Genomic DNA, 17,646 nt, shown 5'->3' with positions numbered 1-17,646 from the left:
AAAGGTATGAATCTGTAAATATAGTAATCAGTTATTTTCGAGGGACAAACAAGGCAGGTATTGTTCAAGTCTGAAATGAGGACATTCAAAATTAAAACGTATTCTATTTTAGGGGAGTGAATATGCCCCTGATTTATTTATTATACATATGCAATATTTATTTTAGCCATGCTAGCAGTGTGGCTTTAGGGATGACAATGTTCTGAAAATGTGAGGCTCGGTCTGTTCACCATTTTGGTCCAGACTGAAATACCTCAACAGTTATTAGACTGAAATTTTGCTCAGATATTCATGATCCACAGAAGATGACTCAGGATAATGACAGTCCACTGACTGTTGCACCAGCAGTTCAACGTTTACATTTATAACTGAAATATCTCAACATCTACAGTATGGATTGGTACAAAATGTGTGGAGATATTCATAGTTCTGGGAGGATGAATCCTGCTGATGTTGGTAATAATCTTACTTCTAGTGGTACCATGAGGTTGACATTTGTGGTTGTAGGTGAAATTTCTCAAGATCTGTTGGATGGATTCTGTAAAATGAACATGCAGTTTAGGTCATTGATATTATTTTAAAGAAATGCAAACGTAGCTGCTTTTGCTACTAGTTTCCACAAAATTCTTTAATATGATATCAATTTACCTCATCAAACATGTCAAATGCAGTTGGGGGGAGGGGTCACTGTGTTATACTAATAGCATTATATATTAGTGGATGTACTATGTTTACTATAATTTAAGACATCTGTTTTCAACATTTTTACACGGACAAGGGAAGAAAATGACCCTTCTAACCGATTGTATGTCTATCTTTTTCTCTGCTGATGATTGAACATTGCCCCTGTCAAATAAACTAACAAAATTACATTTTTAAAAAATGATTCTTTTATCTATGAGACAAAGTACAGTAGACTATTAGGTCATCATACGTATGGGCCATGGATAGGCTGTGTAAAAACAAATTATATCACAAGTCTTTTTAAAGCTTTTCTGGATACAACAAACTGCATATGTTTTGCAGTATTTTATAGCCTATGTATGATGTACCGTGTTTGTGTATACGTTGACACAGTAGGTGGCGGTATGCAGTGTAAATGTTTGTTGTGAATAATAATGGAAACGTAGAAGAAGTTGTAGCCGGAGAAGAAAATAACTGGTTGCGATGGTAACCCTAGATTTGCGAAACTCTCGCGAGCCACTTCAAAGTATACTTGTCTCGCTTTTTTTATGTGACAACGCAGTGGTTACGGCCTGGTTAGATCTAGGCACGACAGCTACGTCGTTAGCGTAAGGAAATGCAAATGGTTTTGGTTAAAAGGATTAAACCCGGTGTGGGTTGAAATTACGAATAACTAACAAGTCTCGCGAGAGTTTAGCATTTGTGCAAATCTAGGGTTACCACTTATACTCGACCAAAAAGACTTACAGCTGCTTACCTTTCTCCAGCCAGGTTTGTTTACCTCTAAAGACCCCACTTCCTCACATAAACCAGGGTAATGTATCCCATGTGTTCTACAACCTGTTTGTGTTTTTCAAATGCGTATATGTCTCCTCCTGGAAGAGCTTCTGTACAGGAAGAAGCAGCTACCATTTGGAGCTAGGTGGCTAACAGGTATCGCTAATAGTAATCAGCTGTTCAGACTCTCAAATAGGACATTAGCTTCAGCAGAGCCTATGTATTTAGAAAACCTGCCAGAATGTGTAATGTTTGTCTGTTCTCCGAAATAATAATTCAGTATCAGTATCTACAAATCACGAGACTGTAATGTGACACTGGGAAGAACTGAAGCCTGTCAATAATCAATAGCTCCACACATTGATCTTTTCCATCCAGTCTGAGCTAGAAGAGATCCATCTTTACACAAAACGGTGTGTTAAAGTGTGACTGTTATAATGACATTATGGGGAATGACTCAGTAAACGTGTCATAGTCAATATTGGTTAAGTGTTGCAACAATTAAGACCTACTTTTTTAATCTGGCTTTCAAGTGAACTTTATTAATTATGAATCTGTCTTTTATTTTATATGTTTTAGCCCGTTTTACTATTTGGACCATTCTTTTTATTCAACATTTTGTCCTCATTGTTTTCCTCATCGTAACCCATCTTTTATATCTGGTGTTACTTCATCACTTTTACTCTTACTTGTTTTATTTTTATTTTTCCTTTTCATACCCCTACTAACTTTTCTGGTTTTACCCACTTTATTCTATAGTGAGTTTACTTTATTATTTCCTTATTAAATTTTTTGTATTATTATTAATCTTTTATTACCTTTTTTTAAATTTAGGTATTCTTAGTTTTTACATTTTTTTTTATCCTACCTCTGGTGTTTCCTCACTGCAGATTTATGAGAGTTATGATAGCGTTTCCTTACTTCCTATTTTTATTTTTATTTTTTACTGGTTGTTTGTTTTGTTCATTATTTTGACTATGTAAAACACTTGTGTTACATTACAATGAATGAAAGATGTTATACAAATAAGGTTTGATTGATTGAATCAATTAATTGAGTTCGAGATAATTAATCAGGTAAATCATTTAATTCATATATTCACTAAGCAAAATGCCAAATATCCACTAAATGTAGAAATAATGACTCTAGTACTACAAAATGTGTTTAATAAGTTATATCATTTGTTATAGATCAGATGCTCATAGCAGAAAAACTCACATCTCCTTTTAAAGAAGAGATTTTAGTCACATATGCATACAGTGCACAATACAAGTAGAAGAAATGATAAAAGATAAGCTACTACTTACAAAATCTATACCTATGGAAGAGCCAAAAATTAAAAAAAAAAAACTATTAATGAAGAGCAAAAGTGTAAACATGGTTGTAAAGTGAACAATAGATAAGATGACAACAGTATTTAAATAGCAGTTGTGCAAATTATAGAACTATTGATAAAAGCTATATGAGGTACACGTTTAAAAAAAGTACACATGTATTAATTTCTCTCCTTTAACCTCTGCTGGATTTCATCATTCTCAAACAGAAAAATGGACACGCGCTTCACTCGAGGGAAATCCAACATCTTAGAGCGACCGCTGACCCGACCCAAGACAGAAGTCAGCGTGAGCGCTTTCGCCCTCCTGTTCTCCGAGATGGTGCAGTACTGTCAGAGCCGCGTGTACTCCGTGTCTGAGCTGCAGACGCGCCTGGCTGACATGGGCCAGAGCGTGGGAGCCAGCATGCTGGACGTGCTGGTGCTGAGAGAGAAAAACGGGAAGAGGGAGACCAAAGTGCTGAACATGCTGCTTTTCATCAAGGTACGGGATTGTGAAACACTGCCAACTTTCTACTTATTTTTCTTCTGTTTCTTAAAACTTCCAATTATTTTTCCTTTTAGGTGAATGTGTGGAAGTCTTTATTTGGGAAGGAGGCTGACAAACTGGAGCAGGCCAACGACGACGATAAGACTTACTACATCATAGAAAAAGAGCCTCTCATCAACGCGTACATCTCTGTGCCCAAAGAGAACAGCAGCTTAAACTGCGCCGCTTTCACCGCGGGCATCGTGGAGGCCATCCTCACACACAGTGGCTTCCCCGCTAAGGTCACCGCCCACTGGCACAAAGGCACCACGCTGATGATCAAGTTTAACGAGTCGGTCATAGCCAGGGACAAGGCTCTGGATGGCAGATAAGGAAGACTGGAGGGAGCGGGCGGTTCTATTAATCAATACAGGATCAAATCATTATGGTCCAGTTTCTTCTTCTTTTTTTTTAACTCTGGCTCTTTGTTCTTGAAATGTGGAGATGTGTTCATCCCTGTGGTGACTTTATGGAAGAATGGATGAACCAAACGTCCTGAGCCAGAAAAGATGCAGCTAAATGGTTCAGTGTTCCAAGTCTGTGTGGATCATCTCACTCCTGTTATACCTCATGAAGTGACACAACTTTTCTAACATTGACACCACTTACATTTACTTGAGATTTGTGGCTTCATATCACAGTAATTCAGAGTTTTTCAAGCCCATCTGTTCACTGTATTTTAATTAAATAACTTAATCACACACCACACTGGATGAGATGTATTCTTAATAAGTTTGTAGGGCTGAAATGATAGTTGATTAAGAGAAACATTAATCAACTATTCAAAGTCATTCATGAGGCAAACATTTCCTGGTTCACAGCTTCTTAAATGTGATTTTCTCACTAATATTTGACTTCATTTCTCAAGATGTCCCTCTGGGCTCTTGGAAATTGTGATGGCCACTTTTATAGACCCAGTGATTAATCGATTAATCAAAAAATTAACATATTAACTCAAAATTTAAAAAATCTTGAGTTAGTCATGGCTACATAGGATGAAAGTGAAACTAAGCAACCCCCAGTTTTGTCAATAAAAAGTATTGTCACAGCACTTCTTTTTATGCTGCAAAATATTATTATTTTACACAGAGGGTCCACATTATATTTATTTAAATTTGTTTTAGTTTTCATTCCAGTTCAACTCCATCTTCATGTGTCATCTCAGTAAAATAGATTCATATTTAGCTACCATCGCGGACAAGACTGTTTTTATTTGATAGTACTTGTAATATTTTTACATGCACATATGTGGTGTGTGTGTGTGTGTGTGAGTAGGGAGGTATTGGTAATATGGGAGAGTTTGCTTTCTACATTAAGAATCATACACATGGTAGGTACAGTATTTTATAAGCTGTCTCCAGTATTTCTAGCCTCAAGAAATTTGAAGTTTTATTATTTTAAAATCAAGAAACTAAGAAATAAAGACACGCTTCACAATTAAGAAGGATTTGAAACACAGTGTAGGATTTGTAGAAAATGAATCGGAACAATTAATATATATATTATATTCAATCTTAAAGGAATATTTCGACATTTTAGGAAATACATCCATTCATTTTCCCCAAAGTATGATGTGAGTTGAGAGGATTGATATCACCCTGCATCTCTGTGTGATAAATATGAAGCTAGAGTCAGCAGGAAACAGGGAAATGGGTTGCTTGCCTCCGTCTGAAGGCAACAGAAACACCTACTAACACCTTTAAAACCCTATTAACCTAATTGGCTGCTGGCTTTATCTTCATTATTAACTGTTGACACATCAAAGTGGTGTCAATGTTCTTAACAATCTCCCAAAATGTGGAACTATCCCTTTAAAAGAACACCTGCTCATAATGTAAATAATGTTTATTGTGCTCTATATTATTCATGTCACTGTTGATTTGTGTGTTTATCTTGAATAAAACTGTACTGAAATAAAAATAGTTGCATGCATGTGAGTGTGAGTCATTACCACATTACATTTCTAACATGTGATGAAATGTATGCCCCTGATTAATCCACTATTTCCTCATAAGTGCACCTCAAATAGCCATTCATGCTTTCTCAGCGTCTGCATAGCCATCTGTCACATGGTGGAGTCACGTGTTTTTTTCAGGAAGCTGCGATGTTTACCTCTCTGCCATCCAAACACTGCGACACCGAGCATCCTTAATCTATGATGGAGTTACACACGGTTTATTAATGTGAATTCAGCTGCTGCTCGATATTTGCGCCGATCATGTCCTCCGGTCTCCTACGTGTGATCGTCTGAGCATCACCATGGCGTCTTCAAGTTACACCTGCATCCACGACAGCGCCACAGGTTTGTCATCACACCAGCCACATCTCTCTATATGTGTGTAACCTACAGGTCTCTTTGTGTGCGCCATGCTGCTTTAAATACATCTATTACTGCTAATTTCACCTGCTGATGAATGGCAGGTCCATTCATTTCTATAGAATGGCGTCGATTATGCCATGATGTTATTAAATTATAAATAAAATGTTATAGCTTAAAGGGTCACTCCAGATATTTTCTTATTATGTAGCCTATAGTCTGTAGTGATAAATATGTTTTTATAATGTTATTATTTTTCCAAATTATATTCCTTTTTTAAAAATGTTTTATCTCAGAACAAGAACCAAAATGAAATGAAATGTTTCCTCTGTATTTCTTGTTCCAGAGGTTTAAAAAAAGAAAAAAAAGAAAAAGAAAATAAAAAGCATATCCTCATTCAAAACCATATTGTGTGGTTCACTTTGCATGTCTACATAAGGACATTAATTTAAAGAAAAAAAATATACAAATGTTCTAATATAGCTGTTGCGGCTGTAGCAAGTGTTCCTGTTCCTAGCAGCCTTTAATGAACACCATTTCCCATGAGCCCCAGGTAAAACATAACAGCTTGTTAAAAGAGGCGAATCCATAGGTGAGTTTAAGAACTGCAGCTAGTTCAGATATGTAATAACAACAATACATAAAGCTGACATTCCAGCTAAAAAGTTGGGGAAATTAACCTTAGTTTGACTGTTTGAGTGGATATTATGTTTATGGACAAAACTGTAGCACTGGTGAATATTCATGGGAGTTGTAGTTTTTTCTAATAGTGAAGTTACTCCAAAAAAAGACTGAGGTACAGTGGTTGTTTATTCAGTTTTACTTTGACATCATAATCAGGAGCAGTTGCATCAGTTAGGCCTAATATGTCGGTGTGATACAAACAAAAGCAACACAGAGTAGCACCCACTGTTGTGAGCATTCGGTGTTAAGTACCTGCTCATAAAATCAAAAGCTTGTCACGCAAAGGTTTCAATTTCTAATAGCAAGTGCTGCAATGGAAGCCATTTTGTGTCAGACTATGAACTGTAAACCTCACATGCTGCAGGAAGACTGATAAAAGAAATGTTTCAGAGAGATTACAAAAGCTAGGAGAACAGAGGCTAGCTCAGATGTGACGTAGTAGTTATTAAACATAAATGTTAGCATTGGAGGTACTGTAGCACTGAGTTAGCTTATAGCTAGCTATAAGTACCAAGCAAAAAACACAGGATACAAAATTATGGGTGTGGGGTTTGAAAGGACTGGACTTTTTGGAGGAAGGGGTCAGGTTGATGAAAAACATAATCTAGTTGTATTATGGGAAATGTAGTATCCATTGATTTTGGCACTTACTAAAGACTAAAAGTCAGGATATCTTGGCCTCTGCTGCTTAGATTGTTTTTTTTATTGTTCAATCTGTCTCTTGTGAATACCCCAACATTATGAAAGCCCAACCCCATATCACTGTAGTGCCCCTTTAACACTGTATTAATGCTGATCATGTTTCATGTTCCTCCTATATAAACTCACTGGTTTTCTTTGTGTTTCCCAGAGAAAGATAAGCTGCTCTCCTCTGTGGCCAGCTATGGGTCCCATGGTCTTCTGGGGAGTGAAAGCCCCCGTCCCACTGATCTGGTGGGTTCTGAGTGTTGCCAGCAGCACGAGGATGTGGAGGAGGAGGAGGCACTGAGGAGGAAGCTCAAGTACTTCTTCATGAGCCCTTGTGACAAGTACCACGCCAAGGGTCGCAAGCCTTTCAAGCTGGTCATGCAGCTGCTCAAAATCTTCATTGTTACAGTGCAGGTGGGTCTAAAAACATGATGGATGCTGCTATATGAGAATAATATTTTAAATGTATTCCAGTGGCGTGATTTATACTCAGTGTGTCATTTGCCTGATTGTTGAAGCTCATTTGTTTTCTCCTTGCCTCTCTCTCTTAGTTGGTACTGTTTGGACTTAGCAACCAGATGGTCGTGACATTTAAAGAAGAAAACACAGCAGCGTTCAAACACCTTTTCCTGAAGGATTATCGGGACAACGTTCCTCAGGCCGTGCACACACAGGAGGAGCTTTACAGCCACATCAACTTCGCCATAGAGCAGGTTGCCTAATGAGTCATTGCAATGTCTTGACGTAACATATAAATACTCTCTCAACTTCATGTAGAATCTAGTCATGCAGATAGTTTTTTTTATTTACCCAGGTATTAGATATTAAGTCTCAGATAGAGGCCAGTGAATAATGGATTTATGGGGCTTAAAACATTGGAAAAATTGAGCATCGGTTTAAAGGCACATCCTAGGATGTGCTGGGACACATCATCAGTGCAGTTCCTGAGATCATCGGGTGTTTCGGGTCTCGCAACATCAGACACCCTCACTCAGGCAACCCAGCCAGGGTTGATCAGACCCCGACTTGTGTCCCAGCAGCATTGGCCCATGGTTTAGACCCAATCATCCAATGCCATCTAGAGGCCTTCTCTGCAGCATCTATGGTAGACTTGATGGCTCTCCTTTTATTAGCTCCTGTGATTCCAAGAAGGGTGTAGAGCTTGTACAATGAGCGACCGGCAAAGCCTCTACACCCTACAGGCTGTACAGGCTCACAGAGAGCTTTCCAGCCAGAACTCCTACAGTGCTCCACCCATCCTTGGTACTTATACCACTTCCTCTTGTTTGCCTCTTCAATGCAGTCCTCCTAGGGGACAGTCGTCTCCACCAGGAGAACCTGCTTAGAACAGGCAGATATAAGTGCCATGTCCGGCCTAAAGGAGGTTGCTGTGATGTGGTCTGGGAACTGGCTGCCTGCCCAACATGTCTTTCAAGAAACACTGTCTAAGATGTAGATCACATATCCACAACATCCCTGATTTCAACCACCCAAAGGCCTGTGTTGTATGTCATCCTCCTTCTTTCCCTTTGCACATTTCTGGTCTGCTTCTCCACTGTCTGCTATCATCAGATAAAGGCAAAACATGACCAGAAATGTTGGGGAAAAATATTTATTGTAAAAACTGTGTCCTGTTACCTATCCAGAGTGAGTGGCACTATTGATTCTGTTGTTAAATGTGTTAAATGTAATTTTTCAATGCTGCGAACACCACAAACACAGTTCCATTCACCTCCCTTGTACTGGTGAAGGCAGAAATATTAGAAATATTGAAACTATTTGCATGGCTTGATACTCTACAGTTAAATGAGATAGTATGTAGTTCTGGAATTTGGGTGAACCAACTCTTTAAAGCATTTCAGTAGCATTAGGTTGACATGGGAGCATCAGTGTAACTTGGTTTCCCGTCCAGACCTCAGCTTTAATTCCCTGTTTCACTTCTTTTTTCCCCTCCAGTACCTGGCTCTGCCTCAGATCTCACTGGGACGGTACGCCTACGTGTTAGGTGTGGGCGTAAACGGGAGCGCGCTCTCCCTCTGCCAGAGGTACTACAGAAATGGCACCATCGACCCCGTCAATGACACGTTTGACATTGATCCACGCGTCCTCACCGGTACGACAGCCTTTATATTTCCTCCGTGGAAATGTGGCATTCATACAACGTCCTTAGGTGTTCAGTATTAAGACCAGCAGCCTTGTTTTTTAAGCAGTACCAATCATTTCTTGACCCTTAATAAAAAATGACTATGCCTGTGACTCACTGTGGTGCTGCTCCATATCAGGAGGTGCCCTGCAACTCTGCCCTACTTTTAGAAGCTTGAAATAGTTTTGTAGTTTCACCAAAAAAACAACACAAAGGCTTATTTTTCCACATGCCGTCTCTGCCTCGGGAAAGGAATTATTTGCATACACCTGCTTATTTGGCAGGCATGGCTGTCGGCAATGCTGGATAAGTCCTGTGGCAAAAAAAACAACAAGTCAGACAAATAGTAGTAATTTGTTTATGGGATTATGTACAGTGTTATAGATACCTTACCATTTGATGTATTGTATTGTGTTAGTTTATGGCTCATTTTCATCTGCAGTACCTTCAGCAGGTCAATATTAAATCATATAACAGCACAATAACAATCAGTACTAAGCAAAAAACACACAGGTCATATACAAAATACAAAGCTACACACAATAGCACATCATATACAAGGTGGAGTCAGTGGTCACAGAGCTGAGAAGCTTTTAGCAGATACAATTTTGATTTATTTTGATCAAATAAAAATAATTGTTGAGCCCCAAAATGACGATTTAGCGATTATATGCTTTGAGGAAGTGTAGAAGTGTGGTTTTTGCACCACGTGATTTGGAACAAAAGCATCATTTGTATAGTTCCCTATTCGGTTATTTTTTGGTTCCTATAATACTTTTTTTTGTTTGTTTCCCAGAATGTATTGGACTAAATCCGCTGACTTATGAACCTGCTCCAGGAAACAGCAACTACAAGAATTTCACTCTCAAATTTTACAAGTTAGATGCTTAAATGTTTTCCTTTTCAATTTTAACATTATTTTTTTTCTTTACAGTTTTCACCATGCATATTGCATTACCTGTGCATCTCTTTGTCTTGTATTTGTCTCCAGGCTAATCAATGTAACAGTGGACTTCCAGCTGAAGGCTATCAACATTCAGACCATCATAAACAATGAAATCCCAGACTGCTACACCTTTGCTATCACGGTGAACTGTCTCCTCTGTTATTTCTATTTAAGTTAATATTATCGTGCATTATTTCTGTTTGAATAGTAATAAGAAGGGGAGGAGATGCATTTTTTATGAAAGTCAACACAGTAAAGATAGAAATCTGTCCTCAATTGACCGCAAGTAATCACAACTGTGAATATGCACTTTTCCTAAGTGGAACTTTGTGTCTTAAAATAACCAAAGATAAGAGAGTCAGCTGTTGTGTATTTACTCTTGTATGCTATCAGATTGTCATGGATAACAAGGCGCACAGCGGAAAAGTTAAGATCACTCTCCAGAACCAGGCCTACATAAAGGAGTGTAAAGACCCCAACGTGTCTGGACACGGTGAGTTACTGATGGTGGATGTGCTGCAGCGGACCAATGATTTATGGAGATATTCACACGTCTGTCTCTAGATGTCGACTGTATTATCATTTTCTCAATTTCCTTTCATCCCCCTCATTTCTCGCATCTTCTGTCAGCTGAGAGCTACGCTCGGGAGCTCTATGATGTGGTGGTGGCATTCGTTTGTCTGGTGTCTCTGCTGCTGTGTGGGCGCTCCATCCTCAGAGGTATCCTGCTGCAACATGTAAGAAGCCAAGAATTTATATATTTAGATCATGAGAATGGTGTTTTTCAAAATTTAAATAGATTGTAGGCGAATTTGCATTACGTGGCGACACTACAATGCTCATTTCCATTTTGCTGTCACCGTGCACAGTTTTGTTTATGTAAAAATACACAGAAATTAAAGGCACAATATGAAGAAAAAAAGGTTCTGTTTGAGTGTTACTCACCAAAATGCATTGTGTACATCCTTGTGTCTACAGAACGTGTTGCGTGTATTTCCTTCCTCACATTTCCACACTTTTAAACTTACATTGCTAACAAGCATGTTTACTTGCTAGCAGACCTTCTTCACTGCCTTTGTTGGCAGATTGCTGCATTCCTGTTGCAAAATAGTGTGCTGGTGAATGTACAAAAATAGACAAATCAGTAGGGCACTCATGAAAAGATTGCTTCATAGTGCTGCTAGTGGTCAAAAACTGCACAGAGTACCTTTAACTAGAAATTACTGTGATGCATTTTATGAGTCAAGATGAGCTTTTTCGACTTTTGAAGGTTGAAACCACAGCAGAATATTTAAAACATGGCCACCAAGGTGCTTCTATCATTACATTTTCTAATGCTGCATAAAGAAATCTGTATGATTACAACCTCTGTCGTCTTTCAAAGAACTGGAAACATATAAGTGCATTCAGGCAAACATTGAAGAAATATTATGCATAATATCACACATAACCACCTGTAAAACCACAGCGTGTCATTTTTACACTTTGCTTTGTTATGGTTGGACAGAGCCAGGCTAGATATTTCCTTCTGCTTTCAGTGTTTGTGCTAAGCTAAGCTAATGGCTGTCGCTTCATATTTATTATACAGACATAAGAGTGGTGTCAGCAAGAAAGCTAATTGGCCTATTGCCAAAAGAAGTTGAACTATTCCTTTAAAACTGCTCTGAATCCAAATGGCTTCCTCTGACCTCATGTGGTAGTTAAGATTCTTATATCGTTGCCTTTAGTTTGTGAGTAAAGCTTCAGGTATTTATATTATTACCATGTGTGTTTGTTTATCTTTGGCAGATTGTCTCCAATAAATGTTTATTTAAATTTAAACTAAAAATGTCATAGCACTCCTCATCTCACTGATCATTTCTCACCTCCCTGTCTAGGAGTATGTGCAGTTTTTCAAAGACAGACTTGGCCGCAGTGTGAGCTGGGGAGACAGAATGGAGTTCATTAACGGCTGGTATCTTCTGCTCATGATCAGCGACATGTTCACCATCATCGGCAGCTTCATCAAGATTGGGATTGAATCCAAGGTAATATGACGCCCGGTGTTCATATGACGGCTGTCTGCTTTTTAGAAGTTGTCGCAGAGGAATATTATATCCAGCTGATGCTTTGTAGTGCAATTCACAGTTTTCTGCTAAGTAATGACGTCACTGTTCTGATGCAGACTTTGTCATCGTATGATGTGTGCGGGATCCTGCTGGGAACCTCCACCCTGCTGGTGTGGGTGGGAGTCATCCGCTACCTCAGCTTCTTTCAGAAATACAATGTAAGTGAAAAAGACATGCACTTATAATAATAATAAAGATCATGTTAATAGTGTTTTTTAACCTTGCTTTTTTACAATGAAGTGAAAACTATACTGTGGTTGTTCTCTTCCTCTCTCGTTATCCCACAGATCTTGATTGTTACATTAAGAGCTGCTTTTCCTAATGTCATCCGCTTCTGCTGCTGTGCAGCTGCTATTTATTTGGGATATTGCTTCTGTGGATGGATTGTGCTGGGGCCTTATCACACCAAGGTACTACACACACACACACAAACACACACACACACACACACACTCTGCTATGTCTCTGACCAGAAATGAGGCATGAGTCATTGAGGCCAGAACTACAAGTCAAGCAACAGTAACCTAATTATCATAATATACCCTCCAGCATATCATTTTTGTCGTTATACATAATTAATGACAAAAGAAAACTAACATTTATTAAACATGAATCATGGCAACATTCTGCTGGTGTATTGTGTCTGCTCATCTCTGGTATTTAGGCTTGCAGTGTTATGTACGCATCATCAAGCAACCCAACAAATACAAACTGATAAAACCTCATATATGCAAAAAGCTTGATAAAACAGCTCCTAATTAAATACACACCATTACAAAAATATCTGAAAAAATTCCATTTATTTAATCACCTTTCAAAGGCAATTTAAAGCCTATTAATGGAGCGATCCATCTATCTCGTACTGCACTTGGGTGAAGTTGGGTGACTCACAAGAGACAGATTAAAAACAGAACGGTCAAAATTGAAGCCTGTGAAATCCTACATTTCCCTCAATGAAACTCAATAGTGTCTCTCAGCTTTGGACTTCCCTGCAGAAGAGCTCGGCTTAATTTCACTAATGAATGTTTTATTATTATTCCTTTCATTGACGTCACCCCACATATACAGTTTCGCTCCCTGTCCATGGTGTCCGAGTGCCTGTTTTCTCTGATCAACGGAGACGACATGTTTGTCACGTTCGCCGAGATGGAGCATAGCAGTGCGCTGGTGTGGATCTTCAGCCAGGTCTACCTTTACACCTTCATCTCCCTCTTCATCTACATGGTGCTGTCCCTCTTCATCGCGCTCATCACCGGAGCCTACGACACCATTATGGTACAGTCAAGTCATTTGGTTTCTATTAGTTATGACTCTTGTTTCCCCTCAATGAACTTTTGGTATATTCTGAATAATAGAAATAAATGCTGAAGGGAAATAAAAATAGCTTTGGGTGAAGCAACTGAAAGTTTAAAGAGTAACTTAAAACCAGGCTGAAAAGCTGTGTTTGCTGCCCTCTCTGGTGGAGCACAGGTAACCACGCCCAAAAGTGATGTCACGGCGTCCTCTAATACACCTGTACATCTCTGCAGGAGGATGAGAAGTTGCTTAAAACAGCTGAAACAAGATGTTCAATAGATGTTAAGTTGCTCTTTAAATTGAGCATAAAGACAATGATGAGAAATTTGAAAAGCAGCCAAGTGCCATTAAGATTGAGGGTCCTTTAATATATATTTAATATCATAGCATAATTTAATTAAAAAATTAGGTCAAGTCAAATTATAATATATTACATTTAGGATATGAGTGTCATAATGAATAAACATGCTGTCGCTGATGCATGTAAATTCTCAAATAATGACCAAGTGCCTGGACATTGATGTTGTATAATATATAATCAACTTCTTTCTTGCTCAGTTTTCTGTTCAAATTAAACAAAATATGGAACTGTTACTGTAAATCTGCTACAATAGAGCTTTCCATTGTCTTCCTCCAGGCTCAAACACAGGAGCAGGTGCGCGTCACAGACCTGAGCGCCTTCATCGCAGAGTGCACGGACACACCCAGCTCGGGCAAATTCCGCGGTCCTGAAGGGTCGTCATGCTCCTTCTTCTGCTGCTGTGACTGGTGAGGAGGAGGAGGAGGAGGAGGAGGAGGAGGAAATGGATTCACAGAGGGAATAAGCCGTGTGTGTGTGTGTGTGCGCATGTGTGTGTGCGCACACCACATTTCCACTCCAGTGACTGTAATTGCACTCTCTTTTCCAGATACCCAGCACAGCAGGGACGATGATGCCTTGAGAGTGAACCGACTGACCTTGGACCACTTTGTCCTTCTTTTGCCCATTTTTTGAATTTTGCATTTCAATGTGCGCTGGAACGCTAGAACGCACTGCACGTTCACAGCACCAATTACCTGCTTCAGCTTTTGTACTGTATGAATAATTTATTGTCTTCTTCTGAAATGTGTGTTTATGAGGTCTTTGATGACCAGACGCATAATGCCAGTAAACACATTCATTGCTGTAGACTGGACACAGGGTCCGCCAACTGTTAAGTGCAATGAATGCAAATGTTCACTTGAATTCTCCACTGTGTAAAGGGATTTTATTATAATTTTACTGTCCACATGGCTTCTTAGGGGACAGGATTTTTGTGCCTCTTTTTTATGTAAATATGTCTTCTGCATCTTTACAACAGAGGTAGAATAAACGCAAGAGACAGCAAAGCAAGCTGAAAAATAGAGTGACCATTAACTGCTGTATGCATGCATTAGCTCCTTCAACAGTCTCAGTCAAGGCGGCTCCATCCTTTGTTCATGTCCTCCTTCGACTGGAAGGAGATGACGGCTGCACGAGGAAGGATGAGCCCCGCAGCCAACCAGTCAGTCATCAATATGTATGAACCGTTTCTGCTGTAAAGAGACAGGTGACTGTGCGCGCTAATGCACTGCGAGACAGAGCCTTTTTTCTTTTCTTTTTTTTTTTAAATGTTTGGTTTGAAGTGCTTCCGTGCAAGGCTGCGAATATCCCTGCTGACAAACTGAATTCAAACAAGTGATATTCAAAGGGAGGTGCGTCAAAATAGACAACTTTATCTAGGCTGTGTAGGCAGAGTTGTGTTTGTGTCAGACTCTGTCGGGACGCTGACATTGAAGCCATGTGTGAAAGGGTAATAGCTCATTTATTTATATCTGTGAACTAGTGAGGACATCTCCACAAACCAGCAGTTCTTCATTTACCATTTTTAAAGGGATTGACTGGTTAGAATATCATGCATATTAGAGTAACTTGAGAAATGGTAATATTCTGTGTGAAGGCATATGAAGGGCGCTTACTTATTGAACAAAATGTGTCTCAGGATTTAATGTGACAAATGGATTTTCTGAGGCTGCACTGATTTTCTTTTTTCTTTCACTGACATGTTTATTTTAATGTATTCATATTGTTTGAAGTCAAAACTGTGGGAACATGTTCTCTTCTTTTAATGAATGTTTACTTACACTTATTTGCACTTAATGAAGACTGATTTACAGCATCACTTGATTTAAATGTCTCTCATGGGAACCATATAGCACAATGGAGCGAAGCACTGTTTACAGTAGGTAATGCATCTGTTACTGTTTTCCTGACACTGACGATTATTTAATGCTACTTGGACGTAATGTTAACAGTGTTATTGCTCACTACGGTTGTTTACATATATTTTGTATGCTGTTTTAATTATTTTACCTCTTTTCAGGATGACGCAAGTAAGACAAAAAAAAGGGAGTTGTACAGATACTGTATAGAAGGATGTTGTATAGGTTTTTACCTGTGATTTGTATTGAATCTTTCCTGTGAAGATGCTGCCTTGTGCACGTCAGCAAAATAAATTGGATAGACGACAAAGGGTTTTTGTGTGTGTGTGTGTCTTTTGTCCTGCAGCATACGTAAAGTCTGTCCAGTTTCAAGAGTCGGCTGCTCATATTCTGAAAGATCAATTATCTACTGTTCTTAATATTAGTATCAGGTTTATAAAAATCTATTTCCTCTGCTCCATTTAATTGTGTAAAAAATAATTATCAATACCCATGTTGACACCAAAATACCCAGAAAAACCTCCTCATTTTGTTTAGCATGTTAGCGTTTGCTAATTAGCACAAAACCCAGCTGCAGCTAATGGGTCATTAGCTTTGCAGGTATTTGGTAATAAAATGTACTTGTATGCTAACATGCTAACAATTACAATGCTAGCATGCTGATTTTTAGCATGTAACGATTACCATGTTCACTAAACCATTTTTTTGAGAAAGGGTATTTTTAAATTAAATGCCAATAATTTAATAAAATAACAATGATGAAATAACATTTCACAATAACAAGCTGAGTTTCTGTGATTTCTTCAGCAATTTCCCAATTTATTGGTTCATTTATATAGTGTTCATTTATTTATGTCTATCTAATATTGAACACTTTGGGGCTCCATATCTTCAGGGTGTCAGATAATAAAGATAAAAAAGGGATGTGGGAGTTACAGTTTACTGTATATTTATCGTTCACTGTAATTTGGTAAATATACTATATTTATATTTATATAAATACATTTACACACTGATGCTAGTGGCTGACCTTATAATTGGGAGCAGTTTGGAGTATTTTGCCCAAGGCCATCTGGACACATAGACAAGAGGAGCAGGTGATTGAACTGCTTACCTTGATATAACTGGATGGCCTGCTCGACCTCCTGAGACACAGCCATCCAATTTAAAGAACCTGTCCAAGGTGTGCTGGGACAGGCTGGTATAGAAAATGGATAAATGTAATTACAAAGATTGAACTGCATGAAGCTAGTGTGTTTTGGTATCTGACACCACTAGAGGGAGAGAGCAGGCTCTGACTAGCAGCCACAATCATAGGAAATCAATACAATCCAGAAGCAATAAAGAAATGACAGGAAACCAAACCAGAAGAGAGGAGGGGGAAGGCATTAATGAAAGGGAGGAATTTGTTGCCTTCATAAAAGATAAATTATGCTGAAAGTATAAGTAAAATATATAACCTTCAAGGCTACCATTACCACAAACTACCTACACATCTCAACATCTCAAAGGTAAGTGGAAGTAGAGTCCGGCTGAGCTAGTAAAAAAAAACAAAAAGGCACATTACTGAAGATGCAAATCAGCAAATGGATGAAAATGAGAGAGCATGTGGGATAAAGATCAAAGCCGATATGTGCACACTCACTCCTCTTAGTGCAGTGGAGTGGTATAGCTGTCCAATACCCTTAGTAACTGCATACATTATTTACTCAAGGATGCAACCAGGGCTGAGACGAAGCACTTAGAATCAGACTGACAGGAACTGGCCGGCCTGCTCTGGACATCATCAGGTTTCAGGGTAAAGTTAATTAAACAGTCCCACAGAGAAAAACAGGGCAGGGCCTTGCAGCTGGTGTCCTTTCCTACGTGGTTAACTACATTCGCGTGGCAGATAGATCAGAGATACATCCTTCATCCAGCAA

General features: G+C 38.8%; 2 protein-coding genes across 3 annotated transcripts; both read left to right on the top strand.

The window, feature by feature from the left end:
• Window positions 1–1,399: 1,399 nt before the first annotated feature.
• On the top strand, window positions 1,400–5,231 carry LOC133999542 (trafficking protein particle complex subunit 5-like). Its single transcript, XM_062438757.1, has 3 exons — window positions 1,400–1,498; window positions 3,005–3,278; window positions 3,359–5,231. The coding sequence occupies exons 2-3, from the start codon at window positions 3,009–3,011 to the stop codon at window positions 3,653–3,655; spliced, it is 567 nt and encodes a 188-aa protein (XP_062294741.1). The 5' UTR covers window positions 1,400–1,498; window positions 3,005–3,008; the 3' UTR covers window positions 3,656–5,231.
• A 253-nt stretch (window positions 5,232–5,484) lies between these two features.
• mcoln1b (mucolipin TRP cation channel 1b) lies at window positions 5,485–16,025 on the top strand. Of its 2 annotated transcripts, none has more exons than XM_062439251.1 (13): window positions 5,485–5,625; window positions 7,175–7,425; window positions 7,563–7,724; window positions 8,968–9,124; window positions 9,951–10,032; window positions 10,146–10,242; window positions 10,494–10,593; window positions 10,731–10,837; window positions 11,978–12,127; window positions 12,265–12,366; window positions 12,496–12,618; window positions 13,277–13,483; window positions 14,142–14,276. In XM_062439251.1, the coding sequence occupies exons 1-13, from the start codon at window positions 5,583–5,585 to the stop codon at window positions 14,274–14,276; spliced, it is 1,716 nt and encodes a 571-aa protein (XP_062295235.1). In that variant the 5' UTR covers window positions 5,485–5,582. The 2 variants fall into 2 exon arrangements, with proteins under 2 accessions (XP_062295235.1, XP_062295236.1); XM_062439252.1 differs by lacking the exon at window positions 5,485–5,625 and adding an exon at window positions 14,413–16,025 and having other exon boundaries at window positions 7,104–7,425; window positions 14,142–14,272.
• The last annotated feature ends 1,621 nt before the right edge of the window (window positions 16,026–17,646 follow it).

Source organism: Scomber scombrus, chromosome 18 (genome assembly GCF_963691925.1).
Source record: "Scomber scombrus chromosome 18, fScoSco1.1, whole genome shotgun sequence".
In the NCBI taxonomy this organism is placed as follows: domain Eukaryota; kingdom Metazoa; phylum Chordata; class Actinopteri; order Scombriformes; family Scombridae; genus Scomber; species Scomber scombrus.
This window is presented reverse-complemented; position numbering and strand designations above follow the sequence as displayed.